The 21,713-nt window shown below is 41.6% G+C and overlaps 1 protein-coding gene across 3 annotated transcripts in view; it reads left to right on the top strand.

Annotated features, from left to right (window-relative positions):
* Positions 1 to 21,188, top strand: part of col5a3a (collagen, type V, alpha 3a) — a 43,614-nt gene extending 22,426 nt beyond the window's left edge. For all 3 annotated transcript variants that reach the window (XM_034143069.1, XM_034143068.1, XM_034143067.1), the window contains 47 exons: positions 362 to 415; positions 599 to 643; positions 743 to 796; positions 1,282 to 1,326; positions 1,708 to 1,761; positions 2,434 to 2,478; positions 2,849 to 2,902; positions 3,515 to 3,559; positions 3,702 to 3,755; positions 3,863 to 3,970; positions 4,552 to 4,605; positions 4,931 to 4,984; positions 5,069 to 5,113; positions 5,297 to 5,350; positions 5,689 to 5,733; positions 5,888 to 5,941; positions 6,052 to 6,105; positions 6,295 to 6,348; positions 6,454 to 6,561; positions 6,880 to 6,969; positions 7,264 to 7,317; positions 7,513 to 7,620; positions 7,936 to 8,043; positions 8,154 to 8,207; positions 8,392 to 8,445; positions 8,777 to 8,884; positions 9,021 to 9,074; positions 11,488 to 11,541; positions 12,927 to 12,980; positions 13,111 to 13,164; positions 13,262 to 13,369; positions 13,472 to 13,525; positions 13,615 to 13,668; positions 13,863 to 13,916; positions 14,012 to 14,065; positions 14,173 to 14,280; positions 14,627 to 14,680; positions 14,791 to 14,844; positions 14,929 to 15,036; positions 15,132 to 15,185; positions 15,692 to 15,727; positions 16,185 to 16,238; positions 16,339 to 16,639; positions 16,837 to 16,949; positions 17,098 to 17,166; positions 17,921 to 18,154; positions 18,856 to 21,188. In XM_034143069.1, the coding sequence (XP_033998960.1) occupies positions 362 to 415; positions 599 to 643; positions 743 to 796; positions 1,282 to 1,326; positions 1,708 to 1,761; positions 2,434 to 2,478; positions 2,849 to 2,902; positions 3,515 to 3,559; positions 3,702 to 3,755; positions 3,863 to 3,970; positions 4,552 to 4,605; positions 4,931 to 4,984; positions 5,069 to 5,113; positions 5,297 to 5,350; positions 5,689 to 5,733; positions 5,888 to 5,941; positions 6,052 to 6,105; positions 6,295 to 6,348; positions 6,454 to 6,561; positions 6,880 to 6,969; positions 7,264 to 7,317; positions 7,513 to 7,620; positions 7,936 to 8,043; positions 8,154 to 8,207; positions 8,392 to 8,445; positions 8,777 to 8,884; positions 9,021 to 9,074; positions 11,488 to 11,541; positions 12,927 to 12,980; positions 13,111 to 13,164; positions 13,262 to 13,369; positions 13,472 to 13,525; positions 13,615 to 13,668; positions 13,863 to 13,916; positions 14,012 to 14,065; positions 14,173 to 14,280; positions 14,627 to 14,680; positions 14,791 to 14,844; positions 14,929 to 15,036; positions 15,132 to 15,185; positions 15,692 to 15,727; positions 16,185 to 16,238; positions 16,339 to 16,639; positions 16,837 to 16,949; positions 17,098 to 17,166; positions 17,921 to 18,154; positions 18,856 to 19,002 (3,528 nt within the window). In that variant the 3' untranslated portion in view covers positions 19,003 to 21,188. The remainder of the gene's footprint in view (positions 1 to 361; positions 416 to 598; positions 644 to 742; positions 797 to 1,281; positions 1,327 to 1,707; positions 1,762 to 2,433; positions 2,479 to 2,848; positions 2,903 to 3,514; positions 3,560 to 3,701; positions 3,756 to 3,862; positions 3,971 to 4,551; positions 4,606 to 4,930; positions 4,985 to 5,068; positions 5,114 to 5,296; positions 5,351 to 5,688; positions 5,734 to 5,887; positions 5,942 to 6,051; positions 6,106 to 6,294; positions 6,349 to 6,453; positions 6,562 to 6,879; positions 6,970 to 7,263; positions 7,318 to 7,512; positions 7,621 to 7,935; positions 8,044 to 8,153; positions 8,208 to 8,391; positions 8,446 to 8,776; positions 8,885 to 9,020; positions 9,075 to 11,487; positions 11,542 to 12,926; positions 12,981 to 13,110; positions 13,165 to 13,261; positions 13,370 to 13,471; positions 13,526 to 13,614; positions 13,669 to 13,862; positions 13,917 to 14,011; positions 14,066 to 14,172; positions 14,281 to 14,626; positions 14,681 to 14,790; positions 14,845 to 14,928; positions 15,037 to 15,131; positions 15,186 to 15,691; positions 15,728 to 16,184; positions 16,239 to 16,338; positions 16,640 to 16,836; positions 16,950 to 17,097; positions 17,167 to 17,920; positions 18,155 to 18,855) is intronic.
* The last annotated feature ends 525 nt before the right edge of the window (positions 21,189 to 21,713 follow it).

Genomic DNA, 21,713 nt, shown 5'->3' with positions numbered 1-21,713 from the left:
AGAGGAAAGAGATGGAGTAGGAGAGGGGAGAGATACAAATCCTGGCCTGAATGATTATATTTCCATATCAATCACTTCCCAGGAGATCACAGATGTGGCTTTGGAACAGGTGGCTTGGCTTGCCTACAAAGAGGAGGGCTGACAAAAACAGAGCACACCAACACAGACTTGTGCTGTCGTTATGGCTAGCACATACAAAACCAGATGCCCCCTCCTACACGCAGTTAAATACATTATTTGTCACCCCCTGATTTATCGCTCTCTCTCCGTAGTTCTGATTTATGATTAGGTATTCCGCACTCACTCCATCTCATCATGAATGCAGGTTAGCTGCTTACTATTTGCTCTGTTTTGTCTCCAGGGTTCTCGGGGTCTTGTCGGACCAAGGGGGCCACATGGCCCACCTGGCCAGCCGGTAAGTCAACATCGCCTTCATTGCAAAATCAGAGCTATTTAGTCTTTTCAACTCCATCAAATGTCCTCTAGTGCCTGGAATCATCAATATGCCACTGAATATAAACAAGGAAGCTATCGAACGTTTTTTCGATTAATCTTGGACATTTCATCCATTGTTTTCTGACATCTTCTATTTTGTCAGGGTATTCGTGGAATGGATGGAGTACAAGGGTCCAAGGGCAACCTGGTCAGTCCTGCTACCTTTATAACATACTGTAATATGTGTTATGATACATATAATAATGTAGAGGCAGATTGTGTGACTATCAGTCTTTGTTGTTGGCAGGGTCCAGCTGGAGAGATAGGGCCCCCAGGTCAACAAGGAAATCCAGGAGTACAGGTACTATACCAATACAAAAGAACTGTGCTGTTTCTATGTTCAGAAAACCACTAATTACACATCATATAACTGTATTTAATTCATAAACACATCCTTCAAATAAGCACAATCACTTGCAAGCAGACAGTTTCTCTCTCTCTCTCTCCCTCACCAACACTTTATCTATGTGGGACAAATACTTCCAGTTTCTGTTATATTTTCTGCTCCAGCTGAAGGTTGACTTCACAGGTTCTTTACAGGTTTGAAAATCCTTGGGCATATTGGACTTATACAAGTATTTCCCACTCTAATTGCATGACATTAAAATGTATTCAGAAAATAAAGCTGTTTTGATTACCTCATTAAAAAAATATTTGTGCAGATGCGAGGCTTCCACCCTGAGCAACCAAATGTCACACACATATCATAAACAGGCATACTGTCTCAAGCAAAACTCCTCCTAGCCCTGTGCCACTTAACCTGATTGATGCTTTGTTCTGTTCCAGGGTTTGTCTGGTCCTCAGGGTCCCATCGGATTGCCAGGGGAGAAGGTAGGTTGCATGTCTCTCACTTAATTTCACAATTAAAGCTGTGACCCTGTGACCCCTGTCATCACATAACCCATGCCAGTGGAGCTGCAGAGTACAACCTAACCACTTCGAGCTCCCATTCAGACAAGATACAGCTAGACAGGAAATCAATATAAAAGAAACACACACAGGCAAAACAGACAGAAGAAACGGCCTTGGCCACTGCACATCATGGGGCTAGACTGAGAAAAGAAGAAAAGTGGACTAAGTCATAAATAGAATATGTTTTAGTAAAGGAGCATCAAAGATAAATTAGAAATGTGGTCTCTAAGACATAAGTTAGGGTGCTATATTTTATCGTAAGCTTATCTCAGTATTCATTCCTCTTTCTGTGCCATACAGGGTCCGCAGGGGAAAGCAGGCATGCTGGGACTACTAGGCATTGATGGTCCTACCGTAAGTATACACACATATACAGTACAGGCATTAGCACAAAGGCATGCTCGAGTACAAATGCATAAACATGCATGTGTCCATGCATATATTTGCACAATCAGTGTCTATGTATATATACATATATATAGTCAGACAGGCCCCTGCTGCTTCTTCCTCAGTCAGCTCAAGCTACTCAATGGCAGCTACATAAAAAGTCAACACTTTTTGACACTGGTACATCGTTTTACAAATTAAAGAGCTCACACAATAATCACTACTAAATAGCCATTTATGTATGCACACCCTAAAAGTTCATTAATCTAAAGAAGCAAAATTAATACAATTTGCCATCCTACACTTTCTGCGTTCTACCAGTTGGGGGACACAGGAAGCATTTCTGGAATTGATCCATATCAGTATGAGCTTTAGGAAATAATAAAAAATATTGCAGCTGCAATGCTCAGAAATAACTTTAGATTGCAGTTAGACACATTTTAATGAGTTTCACTTAATGTTCCTTGTATTGTTCTGCAACGCTTTGGAGCACACAATGTTTTATGGTGCTTTACTCCCAGTGGCAATGGTTTCCTCTGTTTCATTGGTTGGTTGCACATGGACATTTCCATCAAGGAGTAATACAATAATTATGTATTTTCAGAAGTGCTAAGTCTGATTCCTGATATATAATTTCAGGGTCACCCAGGAAGAGAGGGCCCGTCGGGAGAGAAAGGCATCCAAGTGGGTAACTGAATATCTGAGGCTTGTACTGTTGTGGCACAGCAAGATATCAAAAGTACATTATCATGGTGTTTCTTACAATCTATTGTAACCGTGCACTCACTCACCTGGTTACAATAAAGCTTGCTCTAATCATTACAATCAATCTGTTCCTACAATGTCATTGACTTTATAGTGGAAGAGCATTAGCTCATTAGAGTCAGCAGCATGCACTCATTAGCATCGTCAGCTTTTTCCTGTTTGAGAATGCTTATTGCCAATCAAAGATAGGATACCGTGACTGAGTGCAACGTGTATTAATAACTGGTCTGACAAATGCATTTTTGCTGGCAGCGGCTGTCTAAAACTAAACTGTTTGTTTTTTATGTAGGGTTTACTAGGTGCTATGGGACCTGTTGGGTACCCAGGGACCCGTGGAGTCAAGGTGAGACATCAATGCATCACGATCTCAGGTGTAATGTTGACTGTGATGTGTATTCCCCAAACATTAATCTCTGTGAGTGTGTTTACCTGTGATGGACAAGCTGCTTCAGTCTATGATTGACAGGTGACAGGTGGAGGGAAAGCACCACGTTTCTCAGGGGGGCCGCTAACAACAGAGTGAGGAACGTGTGACGGATGGGATAGATGTAAAGTCAGATAGAGCAGAGCTGTGTGGAGCTGTCCATTCTCACTGAGTGCGCTTTTAAAACTGGGGGAATAAAAGCAAAGTTGTCATGAAACAGCATTCTGCTGTGTGTTTGTTCTGTAACAATCACACATCTGGTATTTGATCTGGTAGTTTGGCTTGACATAGTTTCAGGGAAGCCTGACCTTGATGGCAATCATGTATGAAATGAATGTAAGGTCAATAACTACTCAATAACATAGCAATGTTAGGTCAAGAGCAAATCAATACACACTTATAAATCATTTCAGTGAGTAAGATGGGGTATTGCTGAACATGCAGACAAGCAGTTACTTTCTTTGTGATGTCCAGAGTGGTCTTGTAAGTGACGTGACATTTTTGTAAAATAACTGTTTTCCTACTTAACAGGGAGCGGATGGAATTAGGGGTCTAAAGGGGGGCAAAGGAGAGAAGGTGAGTACAACTGATGTTGTTTCTGTTGTTGTAAAGCTGGTGTATTGTGACTGGAAGAACACTTGACAAATTACAATGTAATGATGCCATTTATCATCAAATATGTTATATTTAAACATCATCTCTGCTCTATGCATCACAGGGAGAAGATGGCTTCCCTGGGTCAAAAGGTGACATGGGCTTGAAGGGAGACAGGGTGAGAGCGATGCATTCACAAGCCTCAGTACCATTTTTATTATTTTTTTCTCCAATGGAGTGGAGATATAATGGTCATTTTCGTTCTACTTTCATTCTTGATTTTAGGGTGATAACGGAGTTCTAGGTACCCTTGGAGAGGATGGACCAGAGGGGCCTAAGGGCCAGTCAGGACCCTTGGGAGAATCAGGATCTATCGGAATAGCTGGAGAGAAGGTTATTTTTCTTTTAAAAAAACTATTTTAATTACATTACAAGTTAAGGTTTGGACACACAAGAGAGGGAAAGGAAGATCAAATAGTCTACCAGTCCTTAAGAAAATTCTTATCTTAATGTGCATTGTGTTGCTATAGTCATTATGTTAAATAGTATTCTTTTATTGCTTGTTGATATGGCGATATGCACTGACAGGATTGCTTTTTTTCTTCTTCTAATGTTGTTATCTGTACAATGACGATAAAGGAATTAAATTCAATTGTAGAATTAGATTACTTTAGCGCAGTATTTAGCTGTAACAAAGGTTTCAATAAAATTAATGTCTGAAAATATCAAAAATCCTGGACATATAGATGTTTAATGCCCGTTTATTACATCTGGTCACAGTCCATTCCTAAAGGCAACAAAACAAAACCAATGCGCATATATTCAGCAATTCTGTCATAACTATGCATTTATCTGGCTGTATTGTTGCATGCATAGTCAGCAGCATGTTATACAAATCTTGTATTTTTATGCACTTTTCTTGTTAATCATTCTCTAGTTTAAGTTTTCCTCTTATTGTGCCTGTCTCTCTCCAGGGTAAACTTGGTGTGCCTGGATTGCCAGGATACCCAGGAAGACTAGGTCCTAAGGTGATTTCACATTGATGAGCTATCACGATCAGTTAATGTCTCCTAAGGTTCCAGCAAGATGAGTGCCTTTGCCTGGATTGTTTCCTGTCTGATTAAAAATAAAGGATGATAAATGGCTTTTAAGAAAAGGCTATTTTATTAATAGTTCATTAGTGACATCAATTCATTACATGTTGATGAATGGTGTATTTAAGGCTGTGTTGAGCACCATGGATTAAATTAGCTTTAATTTGATACAGTAGTTAATTATATGTTAATGAGGCATTGGGGGTGATGTGTGATGAATGGAGGGCTGAGGCTGATTAACCTCTATGTGTGTCTCCAGGGATCACTTGGCTTCCCTGGAGCGGCCGGTGTCTCAGGAGAAAAAGGACGAAGGGTGAGGACTGTTTAGCACATTCAGACTGCTTCAGATGTTTTGTGTGTGGGTGCTGTTAAACAATTGTTAACCTCTATAATGCAGGGTCCAGCTGGTCAGGCAGGGGCTGGGGGCCAAAGAGGTCCTAATGTGAGTACACCTAAAGATACGTCCTCTACTGTATGTATAAATCAGTATTTGCTTTAATTAGATACCATCAGATTAACATAAGTGTAACATCACTGCAGGGCTTTCACAGCACACCTTTGTTAATCTTTCCCCACCTGATGAGTTATGCATGTGATAATCAGACTGTTGTTTGTTTTCTTATAGGGGGCCCGGGGGGGAAGAGGAGCAAGGGGGCCCACTGGAAAGCCTGGAGAAAAGGTGCGCATAGAATGAGACATGCACAATCACATGAACACACAGACATAAACAAAGACATAAGCACATACAGTTACACATTATCACACACCTGGCTGTCTCATAAAGTATGGATGAATATGCACACCGAGTTGGAACTGGTTGTTGCTTTTCACTTTAAGATGACAAGGCATGTGCTACAGTGAGAAGCGATTGTCTGGCAGGTTATGCTTCAGTCTACACACTCACCCTATAAGACCTTCTTGGAAAAGCTAAAAACTGTGTTTGCAGGCAGGAGCCTTAACAAGTTAGAATGTCTCCTGTTTTCCTACTGTGTATTTTATTTGTATTCTGCCTTCTAGGGTTCTGTTGCACAAGACGGTCCTCAAGGATCACCCGGAGAACAGGTAATGTTGGATAAGAGTGTACATACATTGCCTAAATAAGACAATATATGTACGTCCTGGAATAAATATCTTGGAATTAAAGATACAATGTCATAAATCAGTGCAAGAGAAGCAAAGGTGATTGAGACTGATCTGTGTTCAAATGGTTTTCCAGGGCCCCCAAGGACCACAGGGAAGAAATGGTGAAGCAGGGACAAAAGGGCCTAATGTGAGTTACCGAAAATGCCTGTCCTAATTTTTACCTCATCCAATGTTTTATGCTCACGTTTGGTCCTGTTAAGTTCATAACAATTATGTAAGAAAATGATTTCCTTCCAGGGTCTATCAGGAAAAGATGGATTACCAGGTCATCCCGGCCAGAGAGGGGAACCAGTGAGTCACCTTTGATCTCAATAAAGCTTCATATTTAGCACAGCATGTGTAAACACAGCTACAAAGTAGAAAGCTATGATTTCAGCACTGAATTAGTGTAGTAAGAGTGCAAGTTGAGTGGCTTCCCTGTGTGCGTCTTACTGACTGTTTCAACTCTGAGTCACCAAAATCACTTGTCTCATTCTTCAGGGCTTCCAAGGCAAAAATGGACCCCCCGGCCCCCCAGGTGTTGTTGGGCCACAGGTAAGGGGAACAGTCTATTGTATATTATTTGCCATGTTAGATTACAGGTTTTTGTGATATGTAACTTGCTTACTGTTACGTGATATGTAACTTGCTCATTTTCAGGGCAAATCTGGTGAGACAGGACTGACTGGAGACAGAGGCCATCCAGGTTCACCGGGACCACCGGGAGAACACGGTTTACCAGGATCTGCCGGAAAGGAGGGCGCCAAGGTGAATAGTTTTCATCATAATTACAGGATCCTAATCACTTGCCAGCATCACCTTATTACTGTTATTTTCAATAAAGCCCAAGGACTCTCTCAGCACTGCCAGAATATCTTATCTCCTGGGTCTCATTCTTTCCTCTAATTTGCTAATAAATAAAAGAGGAAACCACACGGTGTTGAGGGTATTATGGCTCATAAAAGATAAATGTACTTTCTTGGTGTGACTTTCTGGTTGGTGTGATTTATGAATGCATAAGGGCCTGCTGTCTGCTGGCTTCCTGCCTTATATCTAATCACATGTGTGTGTATGTGTGGTTACCAGGGAGACCCAGGTCCATCAGGAGCTGCAGGGAAAAGTGGTCCTACTGGGCTGCAAGGCTTCAGAGGGAGCAGAGGGACCCATGGTGCAATGGTAACGCAAACTTCCATATATCTCACATCCTCACCATCACTCAATGATTCACTCAATGATTCTCTCAAAAGATTCTCTGGAAATGTTTAGCTTGCAAGTAAGAATGGCAAGTTTTTCAATGTCAAATCTGGCCAGTGATGTCAAACACAGACAATGTGAAATCAATACAAACATTGCTGTCCCAGATAGTAAAACGTGTGCAAATTACACAAGGGTTTTTGCATATGAAAACTGATATCTTAAAATTATTGCGGTTTTTGTTTGTGTGTGACGGTTGTCTTTGTTTCTCTCCAGGGTCCTGCAGGTTTGAAGGGAGGAGAGGGTCTACCTGGTGTTGCAGGACCTGTTGTAAGTCTCATTTTATTAAATTGCTTTTCATCCCATCCCCTGCTCTCTGCCCAGGGTCTATGTTGTATAGAATGCTGGGATATATGAAGCACGAGGTTGTTTCCATGGTGATCCCTGATCGTGACCACCACATTAAAACGAAGAGTGAGTCATGTGACATGCTCACCTCAACTCTCTATCTCCTCCTATTTCCAGGGTGCCACTGGGGAGAGGGGCCCCGCTGGGCCGGCTGGTGCTATTGGCCAGCCAGGAAGGTCTGGTGGCGTGGGTTCTGCTGGGCCGATGGGAGAGAAAGGCGAGCCAGTAAGATTTGGAACATTGCACATTTTTGTTTCTTAGGCAACAATGTCCATGAATACATACTGTACCATCACCTCCCACCATTGGGTAATAAACAACATGTGCTATTTTTTTGGAATGTGTCATTATGAGACTTAGAGCAGGAGGCTGGTAAAAGAGGAGAAAGGAGATAAAGGCTATGATCAAAACATGTGAACAAGCCTGCTTGGATGCACGTTTCCCGCCTGTTATGATATATAAAGTGTCATGCTGCTATATGAGGATAATAAGTATTCTAGCACTTGTTTGATGTCTGCTGTTTTCCCACCTGTTCCCCAGGGAGAGAAGGGGCCTGTGGGGCCAGCTGGGAGTGATGGGGAACAAGGACCTCTGGGACTGCCAGGGGCTGCTGGAAATCTTGGACCCCCTGGAGAGGACGGAGACAAGGTAGTGAGATGGAACAGCCAGCATGGACTGCAGCACTGATATACAGGATGTGGATTTTTGGACATAGTTGTATTTGTGTTGTGTTCACGTGTTTGTATTTGCCTCCATAGGGCGAGATAGGAGAATCAGGCCAGAAGGGCGGCAAAGGAGACAAAGGAGAATCTGTGAGTATTCATTTTAGGACAATAGTCCTGGCATCACATCATTACATTGCATCATTAGGAGGTAGAGGAAAAATAGTCTTAGAATTTGTAGCAATGTATACTATTGTGGTGGAATGAGCAAATGGATTTTAATAACATTTTTCCTACAGCAAATGTGTATTAAACTGCTCTTCTGTTTTTCTAGGGGCCGTCTGGACCTGTTGGAATCCAAGGACCTTTGGGCCAACCAGGACTACCAGTATGTTATAAAAACTCAAAATGCATAATAGAAAAACAGTCGTATAATAACATCAATATAAGAACACGGGGACAAACAATTCAGCAGATAAGAAACAAGTCCTGAAGCTAACTTTTCCAAGACCTTTGTCAGGTATAATGTTTTGAAAAAAGCAAAGGAAGATTGGTGGATGAGGTCAATTGGGTTATCACGGTTTAGGCAGTGAGGGGGTGGCTTTGGATAGAGGACCTTTTTTCGGGTGAATACTTTAAAAATGTAGCTTACAGAGCTGCTTCCTCCAAAGTTGCCTACCTCAGCTTTAACATTGCTGACCTGTCTGTGTGTATTTCAGGGTGCAGATGGTGAGCCAGGTCTTCGTGGGCAGCAGGGCATGAACGGGGCGAAAGGAGATGAAGGACACCGAGGATTTAAGGGGGCATCTGGTCCTTCTGGACTGCAGGTAAGAATAACTATCCCATCAAAAAAACTGTCTGTCTCCCTATTGGCTCATCTCTGATTTTACATGTATACTTTAGTTTGTATTGGTTTCCATTTCATGTGTAAGACTGCAATCCTCACCATATCTCTATTTGTAGGGAATGCCAGGACCATCGGGAGACAAAGGAGAGAGCGGGCATGTTGGCTCAATGGTAAGTACTTATCAGTAATCCAAGCACATACAACACCAGTGTCAGTCTCAAGGCTTTCTCAACACCACTTTACTGTCTTCTTACACTTTGCTTCATACTTTTTATGACTTTGAATTGTCTTGGTGCTGACTGATATTGGATATCGACATAACTTTTCTTCACTTTCCAAAAACCTTTGAATATGTTTTTACACTTTTCTTCATTTTTTCTCCAGTATCAAGCATAAAGCAGCGAGTATAAAACTGTTTAATGGATCTTTTTTGAAGATCAAAAGGTTTGCATTCATTAGTGGAAAAACACTGAATAATTTACTAGGATCTTTTGGTGTATAACACAGAACTTTTGCAAATACAGTACATGTACATGTCTGTTAATGGTTTGGAAACTCTTTAGACACGTGGGCCTTTAGTGTGAGGGAACTAAATGGTCAGAGATAATTACCCAGCTTAGTTTTTTCTCTGAGATTCAAACAGGTGGTACTGAAATGTCTCGTTACTGCCAGAAACCCAAAGCACTATTTTGTTATGGTGGTTGATCCTGATATGGATGTGTTGACGCTACTTTTATAAGGTATACCTTCATCAATATTGTAATGACATCACATTAGGAGTCTAAAGAAACACAATGAAGTTGTTGAGTTGAGTGAGATAAAAAAAATCATTGATAATTAGTATGTCTTCAAATTAGTAAACGGTATCTGTGTTAGCATATTAACAAAAAGGACTGAGTGGAAACTGAAGAAAGAAAAGGGTTAATTTGCTCCAGAATACTGAAAGCTGTGTTTCAAATGTTATAGCTTCGACAACTCTGGACACAAAACAAGCTAATCAGCCTCATCTGTAGAGAAACTGAGGAAAACTGCTAAATTGGTAGTTTCCTAAGAATAGGCATTTTTCAAAGCAGACTATTTGACTGGTTAATGATGGTTCTAGTAAGCTACTAAGCTAGTAAGCCATGCCAGTGAGCCAGGATTCATGAGTCATGACCATAGAGGTCATGACACAATGACACTTTGAACTATTGAACAATGCTTACACTTTGTGTGGGGTTTGAAGTGTTATTCAAAGCAATGAACATCCCACATTAGCTGCTAAGTAGCTGCACACTAATCAACTGTATTCCCATGGCATACTGTGTTATTATGGAAGCTGTGGGAGAATACAGCCGTAGGCTAGAGACAAATACTCTTCAGTCAATTGCTCTCAGAAGTTATGTTGCTCATATCTCATGTCTGTTGGCATTAGTTATATCTTTACATTATCTGATAAATCAATATCCACAATAATGATTGCAAAAAAGAAACCTTACAACCTATAACAATCTCAACTTGTCTTTTGAGTTTTTGATGGATCTTCAAGGCTGAGTGTGAATGACAGTAGACCATGAATTAATGTGCAAGAAGGACGTAAAGGCATGTAAAGAAATGAAAAGGATCAATAAGAAAAGAGAGAGTTACAGAGAGGACGCAGTGGAGCAATAGAGTGGAAGGAAGAGGCGGGGCTCTGGCTGTGAGCAGGAAGACGGTGTGACAGCTGCTAATCAGATTAGCCTCAGCCTTGGCTGTCTAATGAGCATCCTCCTTTGTGACAGTCATCTCACAACGCTGTCAACCATGAACACATTTCAACAAGATTCCTTATAGCTCCTCTTCTCCACGGCCAGATTAGGGAGGCAATGCATTAGAATGGAACCAAAACAAAGGGAAGAAACAGAGAAAGAGAGAGAAAGACGGAGAGACGAAGAGAGGAGAGAAAGATGCTGGAGACTCAGTGGGAAAGTTTCATTCATGTGTGAGCGTTGCGGATCACAGAATTCTCCCCTCTAATGCTCAAGTATCTCTCCGCCAGAAGGATATGTGTTTCTTCAAGTCCCACACAGAGTCTCTCTGGGCAGATTGTGTGTCGGTCTGTCTCTGTGACTCTACAACACAACGCTCCCTCCAAGACTTCGGAGTGATTCAGAGCACAGCTCAACATCTACTCAACTGAAACGGAAGCCAAGCACAGTTAGGATGAATTGCTTGCTGCGCTCTCTTGTGCTGCACAGAGAAGTCAGATGCCGTCACTGTGGCTGAGAGACTACTATGCTCTTGCACATCACATGCTAGAAGTTTCTTATTAAACAGGGAGAATAAGAGAAATGGGTAGGAGGGGAGAATCAGAGCTTGTGTCATATTGAGGGTAATGACCCGTCTGGATGTCTTCATCATGTCAGTACCATAATGATCATAGATACTGGGGCCATTACATAAGCAATCCTCCATGGCCTGACTTCTAACACACATTTAATTTAGGGGGCACTAGCTCAATTCCAGCTCACACTCAGTTTGTATTTATGTTTGTGTTTTATTGATGTTGATCATCACTTCTGTATGCACTGATATCCTAATAACACATTACATCTCTCTCAACAGGGGCCTCCAGGACAGCATGGCCCACGGGGTCCTCAGGGGTCCAGTGGTGGAGAGGTAGAGTGAAGCATGATTTTATTTAGATTACATATATTTGGATTCAGATGTCATCATAACTATGGTTTTATTACTCAAAACACATGCAGTTAGAATGTGGGGCAACATTTAGGACGTTTATGTCAACATGCTATCATATCCATCTTCATAAAACAAATTCTCTGAAACATTAGAGAACAACATACTATTGTCCAAATAGTTTACAAAAGAAATGCACCAAGAATCCATTTCATATGATAATGAGCATTGACATATATCAAAATTGGTTCACTCATCATTTCTGTTCCTCTGATTTTAAACTGAAATTCTTGCTTTTTTCAGATAATTCTTTTTCTGAGGCATGTATCATTGAGGCCTATTTATTTTGTTTATAGGATTTAGTGGGCGTCAATGCATTTTTGTTACTGTAATGCAATATTGAAATTACACACCCTGTGCAAGAATTGGAGTACTAATATTTTAAAGTGATGGTTGTTGCATGCCTTTTTGACTCATAAAGAAAATATGACAGTGTATCAGCTTTGGAATCAAGAAGACTTCCATCAAACACACAGGATTAACTACATTTCAAACTGCACAATAATTTATCATTACTCACATCATATCTCCCAGACACTCATCTTTTACAGATCCACCGAGATCCCCTACTGCTTTTGAAACTTCAATTATTAAACACTATTAGAATACAATTCCTGGGAGAGAGTTATATTTACTGCTTTATGAATCATTAAGAAGTATTGGACTATCATCCCTGAGAGGCAGTTATATTTACCTCTCATAATGGCCATCTCGCTGCAGCCTTTCACACAGTCAATTATTCAGCAGCAAGCTGCAGAAATCTTTGTGTGCCACGCTAGTGCTTCATCACAGGAAGCATGGAAATACAGCGGTGCATACAGTACATGGTGGGATCCATAAATGGATTGGTACAGGAAAAGCGGAAAAGAGCGGAATGGTGGTGGGAAGTCATGTGAGGAAAGCAGCTGACAGCAGGAGCTCTGTAGTAGTGTATGGCTGTACTCAGCTTTCATGTTTGTGCACTCTACCGAAGACCTGCTTTTACTGGGTTTGTCTCGAGAGAAAAAGCACAATACACTGACAAACTTGCATGCACGCTAACATATATGCGCATACACAAACAAAATTGTTGAGAGGGGGATATAGAATCCACCCTACTGTGTGACGCAAACACTATCCACAGCAAACTGACACTCAATTTGTTTCCTTGTGTTGTGATAATGTGATGTGGGTTCAGCATTCTGTGAGCAGATCTGCTGACAAACAACAACACACTGCACCAACAACTAGATTTTTTCTAAATCAAATGAATATTTCAAACTTGCCCTTGTTTTATGATATTTGTCTTCCCTCTCCTCTTGCCACAGGGCCCACCTGGAATAACTGGTGGAGTTGGTCAGCCTGGACTTGTTGGAGAGAAGGTCAGCATTTGCCATTAGCAACCTCACAGTGCATCTGTGCACATGGAATGATGGTGCATTGTGAATGCAGGATTTGTGTGTGAGAGAGTGGAGTGTGATTATACCTTACTGAGTGTTCCTTCTCTACCAGGGTGAGGATGGGGAAGCGGGAAACCCTGGGTCAGTTGGAGAGACCGGCACTGTTGTAAGTAGCATGACTTCCATCAGTCCTTCATATCTTGCTCAACCTCATCATTTCCTAGCCCTTTCATTGATTGTCCTTTCCCATGCTGGTGTCTTAGGGGGGTAAAGGCGATGTGGGGGAAAAGGGTGACTCAGGCCCACCTGGTTCCGCTGGGCCTCCAGGACCCAGAGGAACACCGGGAGAGGACGGACCCAAAGGCAACTTCGTAAGTCGTTTTCTCTCTGACACAGTGATTTTGTTGTGTCAAACAGTTATTGCTATGCCACATGGCACATGATGGTTTCTGACTCACTGTTTTTAACCACAGGGCCCTCTTGGATTTCCTGGAGATGCAGGACCTCCTGGAGAAGTTGGCGTCAATGTGAGTATTTGTTGTTATGATTGTTTTATCATACATGTCTTAATGAACCCTTTAATTGCTAATTTCTTCTATATGAATGTTTTACCCAGGGAGTAGATGGTGGCCCTGGGCCTAAAGGAGACAATGGAGATCCCGGCAAAGCAGTAAGCATTTCTACCCACTTCTTACATGTTGACAGCACAAGTAGCTTTATGCTGTATGCTTAGCTAAAGTCTATATTCTCTGTGACATATTGACGTTTTGCCCATCATTATGGATAGAAGTTCTTCTCAGAGTTTAGTGACAGGTTGGAAAAGTGTTTAATTTTTAACTAATCCTTTTTTTCTGTTCTTTGCAGGGACCTCTAGGAGCCTCTGGGGAGCCAGGCCCTTCAGGACCTCCTGGACGGAGGGTACGATAAATATATTGTATACGTTCGTGAGCTATGTGTATTGTATATTTATGTTATTGCTATTATCTCACCACCATTGTCTCTCTTATCCCTAGGGTCATATCGGTCCCGCAGGGAAAGAAGGGAAGCAGGGCATGAAGGGAGCCAAGGTAAAGATAATGGGTTGCACTGAGCCGGGTAATGCATTACAACAAAACCTTTGAGGTGAGTTTATGCCTAACGCCTCGCTGTGTGTGTCCATGCCTCTGGTTTGTAGGGGGCGTTAGGAGACCTGGGTCCGGTGGGGAAGACAGGTCCAGTGGGACCCCAAGGGGAGCCAGGGAGGTCTGGCTTAGAAGGTCTCCGAGGCATCCCAGGCTCTGCGGTCAGTAAACAAGAGAAGAGGGAATTCCTGCTCAATGTTGTTAACTTGCAATGAAATGTAGGCTACTACTGACACGTTTCAGTCCTTAGACATTCATCAGGTGAATCATCCTCCTTCACAGTTTATCAATGAAAATGGGAATAATGATAGCATTATTATATCCTTTTAAAACTGTGAATCATATCACAATATAGGTCAAAATGATCACTACAACATTTCGTTTTTCCAAATCAGACAGCCCTAGAAGCAACATAACTGACAATAATCAACATACGGTACCATTTGTGTTTAATCTTGGCTTCTGTTTCTTTTAAGCCAATATCTAATTCTAATGTTTCTTTTCTAGGGTGAGCTAGGTTTACATGGGCCACTAGGACAAGCTGGACCACCAGGACCATTAGTAAGATCCTTATAATTGGCTTTTAATGAAGCTTGGGACATTTATAATAATACATCAAATGTACAGAATCTACAGCATTGGCCAATTAACTAATCTGTGATTGTTAACAGGGACCACTAGGACTCCCCGGATTAAAAGGAGACCCTGGAAACAAGGGAGAAAAAGTGAGTATGTCCTTGACAAAGAGAACTCTCTGCACTAGCCTTAACCCTGGGAAACAAAACTGATGACCATGTCTCTGTCTGCAGGGTCATGGAGGGTTGATCGGTCTAATTGGCCCCCCAGGAGAACAGGGCGAGAAGGGAGACAGAGGCCTGCCAGGGAACCAGGGGAGCCGAGGGCCTAAGGGAGATGAGGTATATTTCATTGCAATATATTTGGATACATCTGATACACTTCTGCAAGGAGGAAGTTCAGTTCACCAACAAGATATGCTTTTCCTTATTTCTAGGGAGCAGGCGGCACTTCTGGTTCCACCGGCCCACTGGGACCACCTGGACTGTCAGTAAGTGCAGAGCTGTTACAACAATATCTACTTATTACTTATGGTCTGTTCAATTGTGTTAATACATATTTGAATTACATTTGTATCCGCAGGGCATCTTTTAAATTTTCAGCCATCTTTTGTTAAAGAAATGAGGCTTTTAAACATAGCCTCTCGCCTATTACAGCCATTGTTCTATAACTCTGATCCAAATTGGCTGATCAATTATTCAGTGAACTCGATGAGTGCTTATTTAAAAGGTCATATAAGGTTATGATCTCAGGGCTTTTGCAATTGATTCCATCTTCAATAAGTTAAGCACAATTTGAAAGCCCTGTAATTGCACATGTTTTACTCAGCAGTGATAGTAATAACATTGACCATAACCTGCCCTGTCAAGCAGGTGCCTTATTTTCTGGTGAATAGTTGACTAGTATTGATCAGTGCTTATTTGAGTAATTCGATAGTTATCTAACAGTTTAATGTTATTTATGTGTTAACTGCTCTTTACTCCTCTCCACTTTTAGGGTGCAGCTGGCGGGAAAGGGTCGAAGGGAGAAATGGTGAGTTCAGTAATCCGTCTTATTTATTTGTACATTGCCATTGCTGTACATTGCTGATTGGCTAGCATCTGCTGGGAGCATCTGCTGGGTAAGAGAGGAAAAGTGTGATTGTTGGCTTAAATGTACCATGCTTGATAATAATAATAATGCTCTACTGTGTTTACCACATGTCTTTGGAACTAAAAGCCTGCTGTACAGCCACACTTGCCTTGTGTGGGATTTTCCATCGGGCCCTTTTAATAGGATTTGGTTCTAGTGTGTGTGTGATGTTGTGAAAACCACTATAGTGTGTCTTGAGAGCCAGGCTTTGACCACAGAGTGCTGATGCACACAGCTGGATAATCCTATAAAGCAGCAGTCATATCTGTCTGGATAAAGCCGGGATTTAGCCATGTGTGAGTGGTGTGACCAGGTGAGACATGATTGACACAAAGTTTTGTCCTCTCTTTTTCTTCAGGGTCTCGTTGGTGCCAGAGGAGATACAGGCAGAATTGGCCTCCCAGGACCCCCAGTGAGTAACACCAGTTATTCAGATCACGGCTTTCTCAGTGCCAGCTTTACCCTCTTTCATTCCTTATTATATGTTGCTCACCTGTCTGTTCTACCTCCAGGGACCCCCCGCTTCAATGATTGAGCCCCTGCCCATGAGGGAGGGCTGGCGGAAGAAGCGAAGGCACTCGGATCGGGCAAGAGGAGCAGCTTCATCCACGGAGGAAGATGTGGAGCTGGATATGGAGGAGTTCCTCCAGGGAGATCAGCCTCTGGAGGACGCTGAGGGAATGGAAGAAGTCTTTGCCACCCTGTCTTCTATGAAAACAGAGGTGGAGATAATGAGAAGACCCCTTGGAACCTTTGAGAGCCCTGCCAGGACCTGCAAAGAGCTAATGATGGTCCAACCTGACTACAAAGATGGTATAAAAGACAGTGCTTCTTACTTTATGCCCGTTTAACAACCAAAAACGTTCTAATGGAAAATAATCCAGTAAAAACTGGAACCCATTCTCTTACATACACTCTCTTTTTAGCCAGTTGTTTGTTATCATCTTGTTATCGTTGATGCAGTAATTATATCAACATCCAGAGCTTGTCTTTTTTTGTGCACTTTCTAGGAGACTACTGGATTGATCCTAACCAGGGCTGTAACAGAGACTCCATCAAGGTCTATTGTAACTTCACAGCTGATGGAGAGACATGTCTCTACCCTGACAACAGGATTGAGAATGTAAGTCTGCAATCTCTTGCTGTCAGCCTTTACAAAGCCAACCTCGTTATATTACATCAAGGCACAAATCCCTCCATATATCCCTTGAGCCTAAAACTTTACTCAACATCCTGTAAAAATCCTTCTCTTTCTCTCTTTCTCTGTCCAGGTGAAATTAGCAGCGTGGAACAAAGAGAAGCCAGGAAGCTGGTTCAGCCAATACAGGAAAGGAAAGCAGGTAAAAAAACAAGAACCTCCTTCCATTTATCTCAGCTGTCTCCAAATGCCAGCCAGTCTTTTTCATCTAAATGACTTATCCTAATTGAGAGTGTTTGAATGATACCCCTGCATATGATTGAGTTGCAAGCATTTGTACTAGTGTATTGACATGAAAGGTTGGGCATGTGGGCGTCTGTACTTCAAAGTGCACATGATTGCATGAGAACGTTTTTAGTTTATTTGTATATTTGCAAATTGTACAATTTGGTATCAATTTATTAGACTTTGTGCAATGAGAAAACTATTTTCATATTACCATCAGTTGATTTCAGCCAACTGGATGAGTCACACAGAGGCAATGCTAGCTCTCTGATCGACTAGCATTCAGGATAGCACGCTCAGAACTCTGGCCTTTCAAGAGTTCCTGATCAGAGGTCTCAAAACCCTCTCAGACAATCACAAAGCTACCAGCACAATTACAATTCACTGCAGTTCTTGAACAATGTCCTTGGATCGGCATAGGTTTTTTTTCCTTCTCTTAATTTCCTCAGCTGTTACAATACTTTCTGAGAAGCACTATTTCACCATTGCTCAAGGAAAGTCATCTGTCAGCACAAGCTAGGACATTTGTTAATTGTGATATAGTGAAAATTAAAATTTATATTAGCAGATTATAGAAAATGATGTGTTTTTCTGTGGATTCATCTCTTATAGAGGAAACTTGTTTATGCATTTATTTTTCTCATTCTGGATTCTGTGTGTTTGTCACCTAGTTCTCCTACAGTGACAGGGATGGGAACCCTGTGCATGTAGTTCAGCTGACCTTCCTGAAACTATTGAGTGCCACGGCCAAGCAGAGCTTCACCTATACCTGCCAGAACTCGGCAGGCTGGTTCGACAGCACCTCGCGCTCCTACCAGCTTTCCCTCCGCTTCCGGGGCAGCAATGATGAGGAACTGACACAAGCCAAAAGCCTCTTCATTAATGCAGTGCATGATGGATGCCAGGTCAGTGCAGAGACATGCCAGAAGAAGGGACTAGCTCGACTGATAACAATTAGCCTTAAAGGTCACCTATTATGCAGAATCCACTTTTTCATGTCTTTTATACATAAACATGTGTAAAAATATTCTGGAAATTTCAGGAAAAAAGATTCTCTCTCTTTTTGTCCTGCTCCATTTATATCAAAACCTGTCTGAAAATGAGCTGATCAGATTTTGGCCACTTTATGATGTCATAACGATTTGTTTGCTTGTGTAACCATTAGCCAATCACCAACCAAAGTAACCCCCCCCCCCCCCACCTTATCACCTGAATCTCCTCCTAGAGCACCATTGTGTTCTTTTTAACCAAATATCTCTCAGAGGGGCGTGGGGAGTGGCTCCTTATTTTCATCTAAAGTAACAGACAGAGTCAGCACTTTTGAAACAGGGCTGAAACAGAGGGGTTTATGGGATGCTACAGTGCATGATCTGTTTGGCATTTCGAGCCAAACAATTCAGAGACATGTTTTGTATATATCTGAGACCTATAATATATTGATGAAAAACAGTAGAATAGGGGACCTTTAATGAAAGTAATGTGTTTATCAATTGTGTTTCTGTTGTAGCTCAAATCACATCGGGATTTGTGCCAGAGAGGCGGGGGAGCTAGTCAGTTGTATTAAGCCAAGCAAATTCTAATAATGGCTTTAATTTTTCTCTTTCAGTTCCGTAAAGGTCAGGAAAGGACTGTTCTGGAGATTGACTCCCCCTCGGCAGAGGTCCTCCCTATAATAGATGTGGCTCCAGCAGACTTTGGCAACGGCAACCAGAAGTTTGGGTTCCAAGTTGGACGAGTATGCTTCAATGGTTAACATCTTGCCAACCACAAACAACAACAAAAAGACCTGCACAGCCAGTTTTACTCAAAGAAATTGGACTTGAACTGCTTCCCCAAGCAATATTTATTATATCATGCTCCTGTATGTGTTGGGTTTGTGGTATTCATTTAAGACTCTACCGTGGCCAATGAAATAGGTTCTATGGCGTAACAACAATAAGAAGAAAGGCAAGAAAGAGGACATGTACCAATGGGAACAAAGCACATTTACCAAAGGGAAATATTTCCAATTTGATATATTTAAGTGTTTTTCTTTTCTTTTCTCTCAATGTTGTGCTTTAATTTATCCTTGAGAATAATGAGGACCACACCACTTTACGATGACCACTTATCAAGACAACTAACAAAACAAATGTGTCCGATCGAGAAAATAACAGTCTGTCATTCTGTGTATGGGTCTGTTAAGTGGTACTTTTCAGTCCTTAGATGAACTGGTTGCTACCTAATGTTTTACAAAGACTGCGACGGCATAAATCAGAGACGATGTCATACTCATTTGCATGCTCAGATTTCACTCTAATGACAATTGCATAGCAGTTGTGGACTAGCCTAGCATATTAATTCCACACAAGCAGCATAATTAATTACCTGCGTGCAAGAATGATAAATTGTCCTTTTTACCCTTCAACTGCAGTTTGCTCAGTGAATTACCTTGATTAGTATTCAATAGGCGTAGCTAGTTATTGAACCCAACACTTACTTGAACGGATAAGGTTGTTTCCTTTATTTGACTGGTTTCCTCCATAGGCTTAATTATAAGCTTTTTGAGCCATCCATGTTTATAAGGACTACAGTCCTATACTGTATATGTCAGACTAAAATCCTTTCTACTGTGCTATAAACTTGTGATTACATACCTGAGCAACTAGGTTTTGGGATTTTTTTCAGGGCAAGAATTAAGAGCATGCTAATTAAAACTGTCTCTAGGCTTAACTGCACTTCTTTATACAAAGACATTTCACGTATCTCTTGAAAGCATTTTATAACTGCTGACATAACTTGTTTTTGCTTTTACGCCACACTCAGAGGCTTTGTTTCTCAGTTTTGTTCATATGTTGACATTTTTGACAAAGTATGTTGCCGTTCATTTGACATGATTTGCTCTTCAGTGGTGCTAAAGACGATTCTGTTCATTTTGTGTCACTGTGTTTGTGTGTCTTTGTGGGCAGGATTATAGAACTACAGCGGGAGAGGGTTATTGCTCTTTCAGCAGGAAACACCCTCAGAGGCTGGGGACTAGTATACTGTGTTTTTTGCACATCTTCTGACTGATTGTGCCAATTTCACAGGGCCAGTGAAAAGCAGTTAGGCACCATTCAGAGCAATGTGGTTGATAGCTTTAAAAGTTAAGATCCATCCAAAACCACATTTATATCATGCCATTCCACAATTCTCTACCTAAACTAGCATTAGCATCAAGTCTAAAGTGAATGGTGCCATCAAGGAACATTTAGAGAACTTGAGATTCATTGTAGATATTTTGTATTTCTTTAAGAGTTGAGGAATCACTTATTGTCGTACTGCAACACAGTGCAGTTGTAGACTAGTTCATGTATGGTACACAGAAACAAAAAAAGATGACAAAAGAAACAAGAAAAGATATTGTTTTTTTTCAGAAAATTGTAGAGTCAAGAACCAAATTGTTAAATTACCATGGGTGCAATTATCATGCCATTGTATTCCTTTATTCACGGACTCTGGAACAGCTTCATGATTTGTTTTTAGATTATCTTTTAACTGCAGTTAGCTCAGCATGTCGGCCTTAACAGAGACTTCTTTAAATTTGCAAATGGAGCTGTCAATTTTACAACATTAACATATGAATGTGAATCCCATTTTATGAAAGATTTTCCCTTGAGCGAATGAAATGTTAATGCTCAGTCTACCTCCTCCGTCTTTAACAGTAGACTGTGTGCCCAGTATGTGTAATTTAGCAAAAATACTCCCATTGTTATATTTGTTTCACTGCATTTAAACATTCCAGTAATTAACTCCTCTCCTTCTGTCACATCCTGCTCTGCTCCTCCTGTGAATAGTGTTTGTTGTACTCATTTTATATACTGTACAGTTATTCTGAGTTCTTAATGAGCAGTAACCGGCTGCTGAAATGAAAAACAAATTCATTTGTCAAAAATTGATGTGCGAATAAAAACAAAAATGAAATAATTATGTTATCTTTTTCCTTTCCAGACCTTACAGCTGGGTTATAACAATATCCATGAGAGAATGTGGCTGTCTGCTCGGTCCAGTTAGAGTGTAATATACAAACAAGCAGGGCCGTCCCTCCCTACAGGCCGATCATGCAGGCTGCATGGGGCATCACATTGCGCAGGGGGCCTCGCGCAGGGGGCCTCGTGCAGGGGGCCTCGCGCAGGGGGCCTCGGCTTATGAGATTGGCTTGTGCGCAGTTCTCAGCGCAGTTCTCCGCGCAACCCCGCCCCCCCCCCCCCCCGCTGACACGCGAGGGTGAGAGTGAGAGATGACAAGGGGAGCACGTCTGTAACCCGACACCGTTGCAATGAATCGACATCTGACCAATCACGGCTTTGATACGGCCACTAGTGCAGGTGAAGAGATGTCGGCGAAAAGACAGTTTCAGCAAGCAAGAGGGAAAAAAAAAAACATGAAGAAACTAGAGCATCACTCGAAGGAGGGTTATTGTATGAGTCAAATGTACAACTAGCG

The sequence above is a fragment of the Trematomus bernacchii genome, unplaced genomic scaffold (assembly GCF_902827165.1).
Source record: "Trematomus bernacchii unplaced genomic scaffold, fTreBer1.1, whole genome shotgun sequence".
In the NCBI taxonomy this organism is placed as follows: domain Eukaryota; kingdom Metazoa; phylum Chordata; class Actinopteri; order Perciformes; family Nototheniidae; genus Trematomus; species Trematomus bernacchii.
The sequence above is the reverse complement of the archived record's forward strand: the minus strand, read 5'-3'. Positions and strand labels throughout refer to the sequence as shown.